Genomic DNA, 16,006 nt, shown 5'->3' on the forward strand with positions numbered 1-16,006 from the left:
GTTTTATAGATCCCCAAAAAATGACCTGCCTTCGTAAGCGTGTATAATAAAAAAATAGACAGTTGAGATCAACAGCATCAGAGAGTGTTTTTTTATGGAAAGTTGTTTTGGACACGTTTGCATCACTGCCCATGATTGTATTTCCAAGTGATAGTGAAAATGTCACTGAATATTCTGTTTGACACCACTGTAGAAGAACAGGCTGCTAAAATAGTGAACTACAGGGTGTGGGTTCGAACACAACTCAAGCCCCTCTGCAGCTCTAGAGCAGTTCTTCACTGGTTATAATGAGGATTTTTGCACCCGGTTGTGAGTCAGGCTGGAGTTCTGACAGCAGAAAGAAGTTCATTAACACAACACTGCCGTTCAACATTTTGGTCCCTTTATTGGTGTCATCACAACTTCAAACAACAGAACCACCATGGCAACTGATTCACCAAGTCTAAAATATCACTTTGCTAGACAAAGAAATGACAAATAAAAATGTACAAATACAGTAAAAGCAGAGAACGAAAAGAGAAAGAAGAACACAGTGAAGTGACAAGCATAAGAAAAGAAAATCAATCACATCCCGGCCAAACCGTGACCCAAACGAAGCGTACTGACCCACCTCGAGGCAAAAACTCCCTCACTGTTTAATAATGAGAAGAATGATGGTAATTTCCTGTGAAACGCTGTAGTTTGGCGGTTTGAAATAAAATAAAAAAATGTAAAAAAAAAAAAACAGATTAATATCACAGTCGTGCAAAACACTTAATGATCTAAAGATCCGATTCGCTTGCACACAAAAATGTCGAGACAACCAGAGATTGTCTGTCTGTACGTTCAGAGAAAAAAGAAAGCTTCTTGACCAAAAAACCCCCAAAACTGGCCAAGGTGTTCACCGTGTAGACACGCCTCCACTCTATCCTGATTGGCTGCAGTAATTTGGTTAATGTATGAATATGGCACTTCAAATCAAATCCCAGGTCAGAATTTTGGGTTTGGAGGTAAAAGACATGCAAAGTAAAGTGCAAATGATTGGATGAAAGACTCTCCAAAACAGTCAGTGTCAGTCTGTTCACGCCGTTCCAACAACAACAAAAAAGAAGACGAAGAAGAAGAAGAAGTTGTGTCCCAAGAAGGAACGAACGGCTGAAAGAGATGGAGCTACGACTGGCTGGAAAACAAATATTCAAAAGAGATCCGACCTTCAACAAAAAGTTCAGCTGAAAACCTGCCACTTTGCGACGTCTACAGACTCCCTCCCTCTGTGCCTTCGATAAAGCAGACAGCGTGAGAATGCACAAAGGAGACAGGAACCACGAAAACCATCAGAATAACAAAAATATCAAGCTTCTTTCAACCTCATTTAAGCTGCGCTGCACTCGTCTTTCTTCAGAAGCTTAGGAAAAGTCTATTTGGTTCTCCTCAGCTGGCGAGCAGAAAGATGTTTTCCACCGTTTTCTTCTTGAGTGTGTTTTTTTTTTCCTCTATACTGATGGGATAACATTCAAGGCATATATCTAAATAGGAAAAGAACTGTACAAGATCACTTCACGGTCCAGGATTCAGGCTTCAATGCTGGACATTGACAAAAAAAAAAAGAAGGAAAGAAAGAAAAAGAGGAAAGAAATGGCCGATAGAGGTTGTTTTGTATTTTCTTCTTTATACAATACTTTACATAAACCCCAGTGACGGGTGCGATCGCTCGCTCACTCCGTTTCTGCTTCCTGTGCTCTTAACAGGAGAAAGGAGAGAGTCTGAAAGGTGGCGCTCTGACCACGTGGAGACGGCCGTTCTCTCATCTTCACCTCTCAGAAGGAGCTGAGGCTCTCCAGGGCTACCTCGTAGCAGAACTTATACTGTTCCTGAACACAAATAGAGAATAGAGGTCTTATGGTCAATTCTGAAGCTCACAGCCAGTCTCAAATACCATAGTGAACTCAGAGTAACAGATCTGTGGCCCAAAATGATGCAGTAGTTGGAGTTTGTATGCTGCATCAGCTACTAAACAGATCTCCTCATCCTCATCCTGATCCTAACCTCAACCCAAAACCTAACCTTAACCCTGATTCTAATACTAACCTTAACCCCAACCCAAAACCTAACTCTGACCCTGATCCTAATCCTAACCTTAACTTCAACCCACAACCTAACCCTAACCCTGATCCTGATCCTAACACTAACCCTAACCCTAACCTCAACCCTTACCCTGATTCTAATCCTAACCTTAACATTAACCCAAAACCTAACCCTAACCCTGATCCTAATCCTAACCTTAAACCCAACCCAAAACCTAACCCTGATCCTAATAGTAACCTTAACCCCAACAAAACCTAACCTGGCCTTACCCTCACCACTAACCCTAATCCTAAACCAAATCTCAACCCACAACTTAACCCTAACCCTAATCCTAAACCAAAACTCAAATCACAACCTAACCTAACCCTGATCCTTATACAGCTCTTATATAAACTCTGCAACAGAACTCATTTAGAAATTGTTCAGGAATGTAAGATTGTTATGTAACTCTTCAATCTACATATATGTGTTCAGGCTAATTAATGCTTGTTTTCAACCTTATTTCATTTATGATTTTCTTTCCCAGACAACCTCAACAGATCCAATGAAAAAAAAAATCTACTTATTTAGAAATAAAAAAGTTATTGTGTTATGGTGTGTTGAGTTTGGCGGTAGAGATGAATGTACTCGCATGAGTTTTATTAGAAAATAGATTACAAAAGGAAGAACACCTGGGATTGACAAGGGGGCGTGGCTACAGAGGAGGATCTGTGTGTGAGAAATAATTATATCAGCAGCAGTAAATGATAAAGAATGATAAAGAACGGAAGTATTACCAGTTTAAATTAGGGGGAAACTGTTGTTGGTCTTTTGGTATTATTTTAGTCTTTAACTCTGAGCCCCTGGTTCTTCTCGGTACTCAGCAGCACAGTATCTCAGCATTTGTAGAAAATGGAGCATAATGGTTTGAGTGCTTCCACTATAGAAAGGTGCAAGGACAGATGTCTAATTGCACCTGCAATGGCCAGCTATTAGACCCAAGTCGCTTTTCTGTGAACTGAAGTGGCAGGCGCTGTGATGTGAAGCGCAGCTGTGAGTCTCCGGGGCGAGGAGCAGAGAGGACTAATTATCTCCTTTTTCTGGATCCGAGCGTCTTCAGGAACTGAAAAGCGGCTCTTATTCTCCGCAGCCACGCTGGAGATGCTCGAGAAACCATCATGTTTTACAAGGACTTCTTGAAATGATGTGTAACCCCGATCTCAGCACCTCCTTGTTATTTAATTATATTCATTTAATCCAGTAATTGCTAAGGTCCTCAACTTCAAACACACACTAATGTTCAAAAGTTTGGATTTGCTGAGCGATCCTGATTTCTTTTGTGATTTTGTGTACAATAATAAGTCATTTGTAGATGGAATTAATCAATTTCATTCATTTATTTTGAGTTGAGTGTATATTATAAACACTAATTATCTCTTCACAACTATTGGTCACTGCTTCTCTATAATTCCAAATGTTTAAACAATGCACTCTAAACAAAACTGGGTTCTTCAGCAAAGGCAGTGGTTCTCTATACAGTACTGTGTAAAGTTTTCTTAAAGTCTTCTTTGAAAATCCAGAGTTATACATTTGCTCCGTAAAACTCTGATATCAGAATAAATACTAATAATATCACTCCTACAGAAAGTGGTGGTGGTTCTCCATCACTGTGTTCATCATTAGAACATCTCCAAATTTCTCCTCATGGAGTCTAGTATTATTTAGAGTTCTCCTCAGATCAACACCTGGTTTGGTGGTAAATCAGGGCTTAATGATGGTAAATCAGATCCTGAAGATGTTCTTCTGATGCTTTACTGACATTCAGTAGATTTACTGTTCATCTGTTACATCAAGTAGACCTAATATCCTCACCAGCCTAACTCACAATCTAATCCTGACCTTGATCCTAATCCCAACCTTAACCTCAACCCACAACCTAACTCTGATCCTAATCCTAACCTTAACCACAACCCACAACCTAACCCTAACCCTGTTCCTAATCCTAATCCTAATCCTAATCCTAACCCTAACCTCAACCCTAACCCTGATCCTAATCCTACCCCTAACCTCAACCCACAACCTAACCCTAACCCTGATCCTAATCCTAACCTTAACCTCATCCCACAACCAAACCCTAACCCTGTTCCTAATCCTACCCCTAACTTCAACCCACAACCTAACCCTAACCCTGATTCTAATCCTAACCTTAACCCCAACCCAAAACCTAACCCTAACCCTGATCCTAATCCTACCCCTAACCTCAACCCACAACCTAACCCTAACCCTGATTCTAATCCTAACCTTAACCCCAACCCAAAACCTAACCCTAACCCTGATTCTAATCCTAACCTTAACCCCAACCCACACCCTATCCTGATCCTAATACTAACCCTAACCCTGATCCTAAACCGAATCTCAACCCACAACCTAACCCTAACTTGCACCCTGTACCCTTAATCTTAGTCTAATCCAGTTAGTCTCCAGTTCCAGACTGGTGTCAGCAGCAGGTCTACAGCAGCTGGTAGAGGATGGTGAGCTGGTCTGTATTAGAGCTGTTAGATGATCCGTGATGTCTCAGGTGAACATCTACAGATCTGATCCTGAACTCTCCTGAACCTAGCAGAAGTCTGAATGTCCAGGTGCTGCTCCATCACTGGTCTGATGTTACTGAAGGTCTGATCAGTGTTCATTTCATCTTTTAAGAAAACTTCTAATAAAGTGTCACTGAATGCTTAAACAGCTCTTTTCCTGGTTAAAACGTTATTTAAATACAAGAAACCCTCCTGAAGATGCTTCTCTATAGAATCAAAGAAACCTTTTACAGTATGAGATAGAAGCGATGAAGAACTACAGCGAGAGCTCCAGTTACAGTGTCCTCTGGATGTTTTACTCAGTATTATCAGAACTGTGCTGCACTCAGCCGTGTTCAGCTCTGGTAAACAGTGGCGCCTTTCACTGTTCTATAATTAGATAATTAAGATAATGAAGGATGAATACAGATGATGTGCTGCACAACAGCTCTGTGTGTAGGACTGAACATATCAACAACTCACCATTGTCTCGACCATGTTGGCCTTGTTGTTTCTGAGCGTCTTCACTGTATGGAACACGTCAACAATGTTCTGCTGCTGAATCATCTCACAGATGCTACAGATGGCACAGAATGTTCCGCTACGCCCTCCACCAGTCCTTCAGAGAGGAGAGAGAGAGATGACGGAGAGATGTTAGGAAAAACACACTCCTCCACAGGTTCATCTGAGCTACATGTGTGTTTCTCAGAGTCTCGTGACTCATAGAGCACTGCTAGACTGACTGGCCTGCTCGAACCCTGCGGTGAGCCTCGTGAGTTAGTTTTGGTGGGTAGTTTTGGAGGAGTCTAGCCAGTGATTTAGTGTCTGGCTTACCATGCTTTGAGGCATTAACTCCACAAGACCACCAATACTGGCACCAATACTAATGTTAGCAACAGTAGCAGTCCTGTACATTGTGAGGTGGGTGGGACCTTCATGAGTATCAGTGAGCCTTGGGCACCCATGACCTTGTCATCGGTTTACCGGTTGTTCTTCTTTGGAGCACTTCTGGTAGGTGATACTGACCACTGCATATCGGAGGGAACAGCCCACAAGACCTGCTTGCTGATGTTCTGGAGATGTTCTGACCCAGTCATTATCTAGAACATCACAGTTTGGTTCTTGTCAAAGTGTCTCAGATTCTTACGCTTGATTTTTCTGCTTCAACACCTTCTTCACTGGATGGAATGTTTACCTGCTGACTAATAGATCCACCCCTTGAGAAGAGCCTCTGAACCAGATCATCAGTGGTATTCACTTCAGCTGTCACTTTAAGGCAATGGTTCTCTATCGAAACATGGCAAAATTGGAGAACCATTTTAAATGGCTCTTCTTTAATGGACTAACTCTTGTACACGGTTCTCCAAAGAACCTGTTATAAATACTTGTCTAGCACCAAAATGGGTTTCACTGTTGTTATGAGCCAAAGAACCTGTCTGGTATAATAACTAACCCGCCCCCCCCCCCATGAACCAAATGATAATGACCCCTCCCAAATGAAGGTAATAGACAAATTAATGGAGTTAATGGTCGCCCATTCATCCAGCCCGACCTGCTGGAAGACTGCTCGCTGGGGTCCCCTCTACCTGTGTCAGACCAGCTGCCACCTACCAGTCCGACCAGCAGGCCCACCTGCCTGACCTGCTGCAAGCGTGATGCACAGCCAGACTCCAGCTTCTGGCAGCAGTGTTCCTGAGGAAGCTCAGCCCAGTCCTCATGGGCAGTGTCCTCCACTTCACTGATATTCTCGAGTTTGCTGCTGCAGCCGCATTCTTCAAACCCCACCAAAGATTTTCTATGGGGTTCAAGTTAGACGACTGTGATGACCACTCCAGAATCTTCCAGGACTTCTTCTGAAATCAAGCCTTGGTGGACTTTGAGGTGTGTTTGGAATAGTTGATGTCCAAGCTTCAGCTTCCTCACAGAAGACATGAGGTTTTCTCCTAGAATTTTCTGATCCTTGATTGAGTCCATCATGTCAAAGCTATCCCAGAGCATCTCTGAATTTTGTGTTGTTATTTTAGAGCGTTTACAAGTATTGATGATTTCGGATTCTGTGATGACCCTAAATTCAGAGCTATTCTCTCTGCAGTGTAGCTGTTTTAACAGTTATGTAAAGACTCAAACCCCAGTAGACTGGGCCACGTCATCAACCCAAACCGGAAAGATTAAAACAACAAGCTTTGGTTCATTATAACTGGATCCAGCACTGGGTTGCCAAATTGACCCAAACTGGCTCATTTTCAACTCATTTTTTAGAGTGTATGGCACATTTATTAATTCTCTGAACAATGACTCAGCTAAAACAATGCATCTATTTCCCTATTAACTGTGGTGGTGTTGCTCGCCTCTGGCTAAAATGTATTAAGGGAAAAAACGAAACACCTTAGCTTCTGACCTTCAGTTAGCTTTACACTCATTAATGACCAGGCTGCCCGTCAACTCTGCAGCTGCTTCTATTAATCCTTGTGCGTACCTGAATACCGTATTATGCAACGCTTTAGCATTCAGGTCATTCTCGTTACCACAGAGAATACACTCTAACAATTTTCCCAACTAGCCGATTCAAAGCAGAGCGAAGCATCTGCTAAATAAAACATGGCAGGGAAGAAAGGCTTTGCCTAGTGAGGCGAAACCGACCACAGGCCAGTCCTGTCCGACTATATTGGCCAAAGCATTAGAGCTGTCAGCAGCGTAATATGCAGTGAAATTTATTGTATTGTATTGTATCGAATGCACAGCTTGAGCTATAACAGCAGCCTGGCAGTGGCAATAATTCCTCCTTAGCTCAGTGCAGCTTTGGTCAATCACCCTCACTCGTCTATAGCCAGCGTAGCGGGGGGTTCAGTACACAGTACACAGTACTACTCATACATGGATCAGCTGTAACATTAGCACCACTGACAGATGAAGTAAAAAACGTTCTTCATCTACAGTGGCTCCTGTCGAGGGGTGGATCTACTAGGCAGTGAGTGAACGGTCCGTTCTTGAAGGTGATGAAGGTGTTGAAAAATGGACAAGCGTAAGAATCTGACACACTTTGACAAGAACCAGACTGTGATCAAAGTGCTCCAGGGATGGTCAATCTGTCAACTGGTGAACAGAGTCATGGGCACCCAAGAGTCATGGAGGCCCTGTCCATCTCACAACTTACAGGACTTAAAGAATCTGCTTCTAATGTTAGTCTTGGTGCCAGAGACCACAGCAGGACACCTTCAGAGGTCTTGTGGAGTCTGAACCTCGAGAGGTTAGATATGTTGTGGCAGATTTACGGGGGACTACTCAATATTAGGCAGGTGGTAATAATGTTATGGCTGATTGGTGCTGTATATGAATAAGGTGAAATCACCAAATGAAGAAACATGGACGGAACATAATAGCATTTTAGAGTTATTATACAAACAAAATAAATAACATTAAGGTGGTACGGCTGTTTTTGAGTGATGCCACAACATTTACATTTACAGCATTTAGCAGACGCTCTTATCCAGAGCGACTTACAAGGTGACTCGTATTACAGAGGTGGGCCAATGTAGTGTTAGGAGTCTTGCCCAAGGACTCTTATTGGTGTAGCACAGCATAGTCACCCAGACCGGGAATCAAACCCCAGTCTCCCACGTGGTGAGGTAGCTCAGGGGCAGGTAGTGGTGTTATCTGTTGCGCCACACCAACCACAAGTGAACCATGTTTGGTTCCATGAAGAACCTTGTTTGTAACAGAGATGCGTGGGTGTGAAAAGCTTATACATGAATTTCATCGAGTGTCATCTTCTACAGTATTGCTCAAAGAACCATATTTGAGGATGTTTATTTGATATAGTATATATTAAAAAGCTCTGTATGCCTGTATCCACCACAGCTGTATTTGACAGGGCTGTGTGAAGGGGCTACAGGATTGATTATGTGAGCTGTTGGATCTTCTGCGTTTGCCAGGCTGTGGTTCATGACAGCTACAGTAAGTTCAGGCTGATAAGATCACTGTTTCTCATGTTTCCATATTTCATTTCAATGGCTGAATTCAATGTGGGAGAGTCTCACTGCAGCTGGTGTTTTCGGCAGGCACATGATAAAAGGTTGACATTGACAGCATGTGTGTTTACAGTATGGTAAGTATCCAGTATTTAACTGAGGTCACTCGTGGTACATACTTTGCAAGCACACGATAACGGACCACCAGGTACATTCAGCAATGCAGTAATCAGCATTTAATTGGTGTTTAACGGATAACAATAAATTACTAATAGCTTTTTATAAATTAAAATAGCTTTTTAGAACTTTTGTTGTCACAAAGCGGCTTTATATACTATTACTATAATAATACTATTATATAATCAGTATTGACAGAAAAGAGAAAAAATAAATAAATAAATGATCTAAAAGACAATAAAATGACATGAAAAATCTAAGACCCCCAGTAAGTAAGTACATCCTCGTAAATTTTACTTTTTCTGTAATGCTGTTATAACTGGACTGCAAATCCATATACATTTATTACTCACAGGATATTTAATACATCCTGCCCAAACTGCACACACTTTATACACTTACTATGCTCATCTGACATTCCACAACAGCTATATTTACATGTATGTGTATGTGACAAATTAACTTTATTTTAAAATAATGACACACAGTATTCAGTCTTTTCCAACACATTACAATAAAGGCTACGCTTTGACCTCACTGTCCTGCCTGGACACGCCTCCTCAGTCGGACTGAGTGGCACGTCCTGCAGCGAGGCTGTGTTTAGTAGAGGAAACGGTGAAATCAGGAATGAAACAAGTAATTATCAACTTAACCTACAGACAGCAGGACTGGACCGAGATTCATCCAAATTCACAACGAACCAGAGATCAGTGGACACTGATGAATGGCTAGAACTGGGCTGAGTTTGACTCCAGGGAAATACACCCACCAACCCAACTAACGGGATTAGGCTGGGGATCAGAATGAGGGTTGGAATTAGAGTTTAGGCTGAGGTTAAGGTTTGGATTAGGGCCAGAATGAGGGTTAGGATTAGGTTTTAAAATGAGGTTAAGGTTTGGATTAGGGCCAGAATGAGGGTTAGGATTAGGTTTTAAAATGAGGTTAAGGTTTGGATTAGGGCCAGAATGAGGGTCAGGATTAGGTTTTAAAATGAGGTTAAGGTTTGGATTAGGGCCAGAATGAGGGTCAGGATTAGGTTTTAGACTGAGGTTAAGGTTTGGATTAGGGCCAGAATGAGGGTCAGGATTAGGTTTTAGGTTGAAGTTAAGGGTTAAGGGGATTAGGACCACTCCAAATAAAGTGCTCCTAAAGATTCCTCTGAACTAAATGCTAATCTGTGTTAAATGGTCTAATCTCTGTAGACACATTTGCTTAAGTGTTTGGTGTGAATTCTTAGCTTAACCAATTTCTGAAAAACAGCCCACAGGACCCGCCGGAAATCAATGTCTGATTGGACTGGCATCAGTGAACTGCTACAAACATGGGTGTTTTTGTTTTTTTGGGGGAAATAAAAGAGCAAAGCACGGAGCAGACTAATCAACACTGTGTTAACCGCCGGAGCAGCTCGGCACAAATCAGCTTCTCGGATTCTCCCACCAAGGCTCGCTAATTTTCAGCTTCATTTGTTTCGGGGTTTGGTGTGCGGCACGGTTGCAGAGACAAAACATAGAGGAAATGGGAGGAGATGAAAAAAGAAGCTGTCTGAGTCCTTCAGATGCAGATGAGTCTGAGAAGGGGTTTAAATCAGCCGTTCCACTGACCACTAAATCATTTACAAGTGGAACAGCTGACCAACATGAGCAGATCAGACCGTCCTACGGCCTCAAGATAAGTAAAGGAGTCTCCATCAATCTTAAATTGTCATTATGGGACACTATATGTCCAAAGATTGTGGACACCCCTCCTAATTAATGCTTTCAGCTACTTTAAGTTGCACCCATTGCTGACGCAGATCACACAGCTTGTCTAGTTCCTGTAGAGAAGTACTGCCAATAGAGACATCATGAACCTATTGGCACCATGCTGACTAATGCCAGGCGTGGGCTAGGGCCCCAGCATTGAGCTGTGGAGCAGTGGAACTAAGTTTGGGGATGAGGTGTAACGGTGATCGCTCGTCACTAAATGCAATCGAATCCTCACAGCCAAGCTGTTCAAATACTTTTGTCCATATAGTGTAGGTGTGTGATGATATATATATATATATATATATATATATATATATATATATATATATATATATATATACATATATATATAGCGTATGTGAGTGATGGTATATATATAGTGTATGTGTGTGAATGCTTGTTAAGCAGGTCTCTACTCACAGGCAGTGGACCACAGTGCGTCCGTCTCCCCCGTCGTACTGCTCCTGCCACTTGGCCAGCCGTCTGACCAGCTGCAGAATGGAGCGCTTGGACAGCGGGGTGTCTCTGTATGCCGGCCAGCCGAGGAACTGGAAGTGCTGGACCAGCCGGTAGCCATCCTGTGGCTAATTGGAGAGAAAGAGGGAGAGAGAGAAAGTTGTGTTGTGGCACGGTCATTATCTTCACCACCATCATCCTCTGGGTCTACACAGAACTACTGCCAGTATCACTGTCCATTTACACAGTTTTAGGATTGCAAAACCTCCATGCCAGGGGTCTCAAGGTCCAGTCCTGAAGGGTGTCCAGCTCAGTTCCCTGTCCTAACACACCTACCGGACCTCAGACTGGATTCACAAAAGTTCTTCTCTGATGTGTTTCATTTTTCTTTACTTTCTTTATTTTTATCTGAAAAACAACTTTTTTTTTTTTTTATAAAAGAAGGGCTTAAATATTTTCTTAATGTTCAGACAGCCTTACATTTGTCTCAGACTGCACAGAATGTTGGGGTAGAAGATGAAAACTTTTGTTTTACATCACAGCAATATGTATGCCATAAGTATTTGGACAGTAACACAATGCTTGTAGTTTTCTCTCGCATTAATGGATCTGAACTGAAGCCATCAAGATGTAATGGATGTTCAGGCTTTCAGCTTAGTTTTTAAACTCACTGGGTTTAAAAACTACAGCTACTTTTACATACTTTCTCCATTTTTACAGGCTCAAAACTAATTGGACAATGAATATGGTTATAAATATAAAGAAAGTTTTTCTTTCTTGTAAAAAGGGAAAAGCTGCTCGACTATGATTTACTGCCTTTTCATTTGAGTTGCTTTTGCAGTGAGTTTTGGGTCATTACCAATCTATACTGTAAAGCAGCCATGCATGCTCAGGCTATAGCAGTGCCTCCACCATGTTTGGCAGATGATTTGGAATCATTTCACATTATAAACTGTTTCTTTCCTTCTCCAAACACAAGTTATTCTTGGTTTCATCTGTCCAAAGACTTTTGTTCCAGATCTGGTCAGACTTCTATCAGTCTAATTTGACCTTTCTGTTCTTGAGGGTTACCAGTGGTTCACACTCTTGAACTAAACCCTCTGTGTTTACATTCATGAAGGCGTCTCTTGGTGTAAACTTTGACAGTGATAGGTCTCCACTTTTGTCATAAAATAATGAGATCACAGAGACTGGTTACCTGGTGGTTCTGTGGTCTCTGGATCGGTTGGTGTAATGTGCTTTGCAAGGGATACCCAACCCAATGTGTGTGTGCATATCTGTGTGCAGCAAACTCAATTTCATCCTCTATAAATAAAGCATCTAAAGCTGATTCAACAGTTTTGTGGGAACATACATCAATATAAACGTAATTTCATATAATAAAAGTTAATATAACAGATTGAAAAGATTATTTTATTTATAATATAGATGTTCAATAACTAGCGCATGATGGCAGGATAGGAGGAATACATCTGCGAAAGTAAGGGAGGGGATACTGCATGTGATTGGATGAGCAAAAGTCATTCTCTGCTCAAACCTGGTCACACATCACCACACTACTGAATTATAAACACCACCGAAAGAATAACGCTGTGATGAGAATTGCTGACAGTGCAACACCGTACACCCAAGTGCTGCCAACATTCTTCCAGGTCTTTAAAGAACATCCAATTTAGCTTAAAATCAACAAATTAAACTCAATACCTCAAAAAATCACGTTGTTAAACCTGAACAGTCTAAAAATCACTGACCTAAACCCATGCAGATTTACCCCGATCAGCCATAACATTAAAACTCCCTGCTTAATATAGTGTGCGTCCCTCTCGTGCCACCAAAACAGCTCAGACTCGTCAAACCATGGAGTCCACAAGACCTAACGTTAGCCTAACGTCAGATCCCAGACCTCTATGAGCATCAGCGATTCTCTGGTGCCCATGACCCTGTCACTGGTTCACCGGTAATTATTCCTTGGAGCAATTTTCATAGGTACTGACCACTGCACACCGGGAACACCCCACAAACCTGCTTGCTGATGTTCTGGAGATGTTCTGACCCAGTGATTGTCTAGAACATCACAGTTTGGTTCTTGTCAAGGTGTCTCAGATTCTTACGCTTGTCCATTTTTCCTCCTTCATCACCTTCAACACCTTCATCACCTTCAACACCTTCAAGACCTGACTGGTACTGACTAGGATATCCACCTCTGGACAGGTGCCACTGTAATGACGCTAATGTTATGGCTGATCGGTGTATGAGCTCAGATCCCCTTTAAACAGAGTTTAGTTTTCACTGAGCGACACCCAAACAGAGATGTCTGAGACGCAGTCTGATGGAGGCAGTAGCGGCTGAGAGCAGGCCATATTACCCGCTGCTCAGCTCTGATGGAGCCATTTCATGGCAAATTTGTGACGCTGGTGTGCGTTTTCACGCCACAGCGGCGCGCCCGCGCTGATTAGGTAGCCGCTAAATCTCGTCTGTCACCAGCAGTTAGGGAAGAGAGGAGCGAGGGACGAAGGAGGGATGAGTCTTTCTGGCACTGTTTAGCTGCTGAATCATACGAAGCCCAAGTAATGAATGCTAATGGGAGCTAATGTAGCACTGAGCTAACCCACACGGAAAAAGTAAACACCAATCTGCCGAAGCGCGTCCCGTCCACCATTAATATCAGACGCAGAGGCCGAATGCTCACGCGATGGGTGTGTTTGAGCGTATGTGGATGGCAAAGAGCTAATCAAGTTCAAAGATGCGTGAGATGTGTTAAGTGATATTTAGGACTGGGCACATGCTCCAGAGCTCCGCTCGTACTTAATGTGCTTTATTTATTCTGTGCTTCTGGTTAGCTTTCATATTCCGAGTCCATTTGGTGTTAAATCAACCAAATGTCTTATTTGTCTCATCTGATTATTATATTTTTGACCGTAGTGCATTTGCTTTATTCAATTTTCCACAAATTGCCCTCGTGTGTAGGACACATACAGCTCTTAAGAGGGCGCTTAGCTCAGTCAAGCATTTCCCGGCACCTTGCTGTGAATCATTGGAGGATCAAGTGACAGCAGGACATCAGATGGAGCGAATCGATGGACAAGCTGCCGCTCTTGTGACTAGCTCAAGTTTCATCAAGATACTTTGCCCTCAAGATCGTCTGTTTCGTCCTCTAGTGCCGCTAGAACCCTACCCGTGCCATGTTGCAGATTCTGAAGATCCGATTGATGATGTCCTCATCGATGTCTGCGGAGATAAACTCCACTTGGATGGGGCCATAGCAGCACGAGCTCTTCTCAGGCCAGTACTGCATACAGAGCTACAGAGAGAAAAGAAGACACTACATTAGATCAGGGGGGCATTGAAGTGGATTTGGGAGACTGTGATGTCTGGAATGTAACTGAATCAAAACACATAGTATTTAAGTCTGGCATTAAAGGTCTGGTCTGAAGGGCCTGGGTCTGATCTCGGCCTCTGCACTATTTTGTAAACTCGTGTCATGTCTTTATTTCATTATTATGATCTATATCATGTTTATTACGAGTAAAATTAACCAAACTTTTAGTTAATTTCACACTCCGGATGTCACAAGTGGAAATACTGAGCCATGTCACTTTGTCACCCGCAGCCATATTCCATGAGAATAAGAGAAATAACCGTGGCCTCTCTGGGTGGGTAGATGGCGCTCTATCCCCTCATTACTCTAAAAGCGATGTTGGCCGACACAGGCTTGATGCTGATGTGGAAAGCTGGGGATCCGATGCTTTCCTCTGAGCAGGTCGCCTGCCCTGTGATGAAACATCAGCGGTAGGCTGGCTGTGGGTAAGAGCGCCATCTTCCCACCAAGAAAGATATTGGCCAGTCGTGCTCTGGCTGGCTCTGGCTGCTGATGATGAAGCAGCATGACCCGGGATTCAAACTCACAATCCTCGGGCCATGGTGTCAGTGTCTGAGGCTGAGGGGCTATTTGAAGCCCTCAGTACTATTTCTTACACCTTAAAAATTGCAATATTATAATGTATCAATTTTTATTAACTAGTCAAAAACATCCTCATATCCAAAGCAATAATCAACAAACTGGAGCTCTGGGTTAAAAGCATAAGTCTAGAGTTCATGTAAGGTCATCTGAGGTCTGTAGTCTTGCCTCTGCAAGTTCAAGATGCTGTACAGCTTATTTTCTGACTGATTATGATCATTAAACTTTCTTACAGTCTTTTAGACTCCTTGGCGCAGGCCTGGTGTGGTGTGGAATAGCATCCAGACATTTACCCACACTAAACTATAGTATCTGTAAATAATGATAATAATGACATCTTTCACATCCTATAATCTAAAGCCATGGTATTAATTTTATTTAGTCATTTTGATCATCTTTGACAGCTTTTCTCAGTTGAAATCAAGTGAGTCCCCTTTGCTAAGTCTGTATGGTTGACTGTATGATATAACACAGAGAAAATACATCAGAGGAAAACGTAAAAGCCAAGGAAATCATCAATTATGAAAGAAATGAATCTGGAGAAATGGACCTAGCTGCCCCCTGACCCAAATACATGTATCTGAAATAATAATTCAATAAATAAATAAATAAAACAGGCTGATTTAGTGCTTGAAAAAGGCTTACAGTGAAAAACTGACACTATTGGTTAATAAGTTACCCTGAAAATACCCTTGGAGCGCTGGTTAAGCCCACTGCATTCAGAGCAGATGCACTTCAATCATTAATGGTAATGTAATTCAGTATTGGTGGACACTCATATGCTGCACTGGAGGGCAGTTTAAAGCAGGAAGCCTCAACAACACCAGTAATTTAAACCGCTACACTGAAAAAGTTGGGATGTCAGGACTTGTGTAGAACCGTTCTTCACCGTTCTTCTTTCAGCATTTTTTAGGAAGCCACATAGTTTTCAGACCAAGATCTCGTGTACTTGCCCTTCTGAGTCTTGGTTCCTCTCGATCTGAAGGAGTTTTTCCTTGCCACTGTTGCCACTAGTTTGCTAAAAAGAGGCTCGGACCCGGATCTCTGTAAAGCTGCTTTATGACAACATTTGTTTTGAAAAGCCCACAG

The 16,006-nt window shown here is 42.3% G+C and overlaps 1 protein-coding gene across 1 annotated transcript in view; it reads right to left on the reverse strand.

The window, feature by feature from the left end:
• Window positions 1-365: 365 nt before the first annotated feature.
• ptprt (protein tyrosine phosphatase receptor type T) overlaps window positions 366-16,006 on the reverse strand; it is a 218,938-nt gene continuing 203,297 nt past the window's right edge. Inside the window, 4 exon segments of the mRNA XM_072683369.1 lie at window positions 366-1,850; window positions 5,097-5,232; window positions 10,924-11,087; window positions 14,135-14,260. Coding sequence (XP_072539470.1) covers window positions 1,797-1,850; window positions 5,097-5,232; window positions 10,924-11,087; window positions 14,135-14,260 — 480 coding nt within the window. The 3' untranslated portion in view covers window positions 366-1,796.

This window comes from Salminus brasiliensis, chromosome 7 (genome assembly GCF_030463535.1).
Source record: "Salminus brasiliensis chromosome 7, fSalBra1.hap2, whole genome shotgun sequence".
NCBI classification, from domain to species: domain Eukaryota; kingdom Metazoa; phylum Chordata; class Actinopteri; order Characiformes; family Bryconidae; genus Salminus; species Salminus brasiliensis.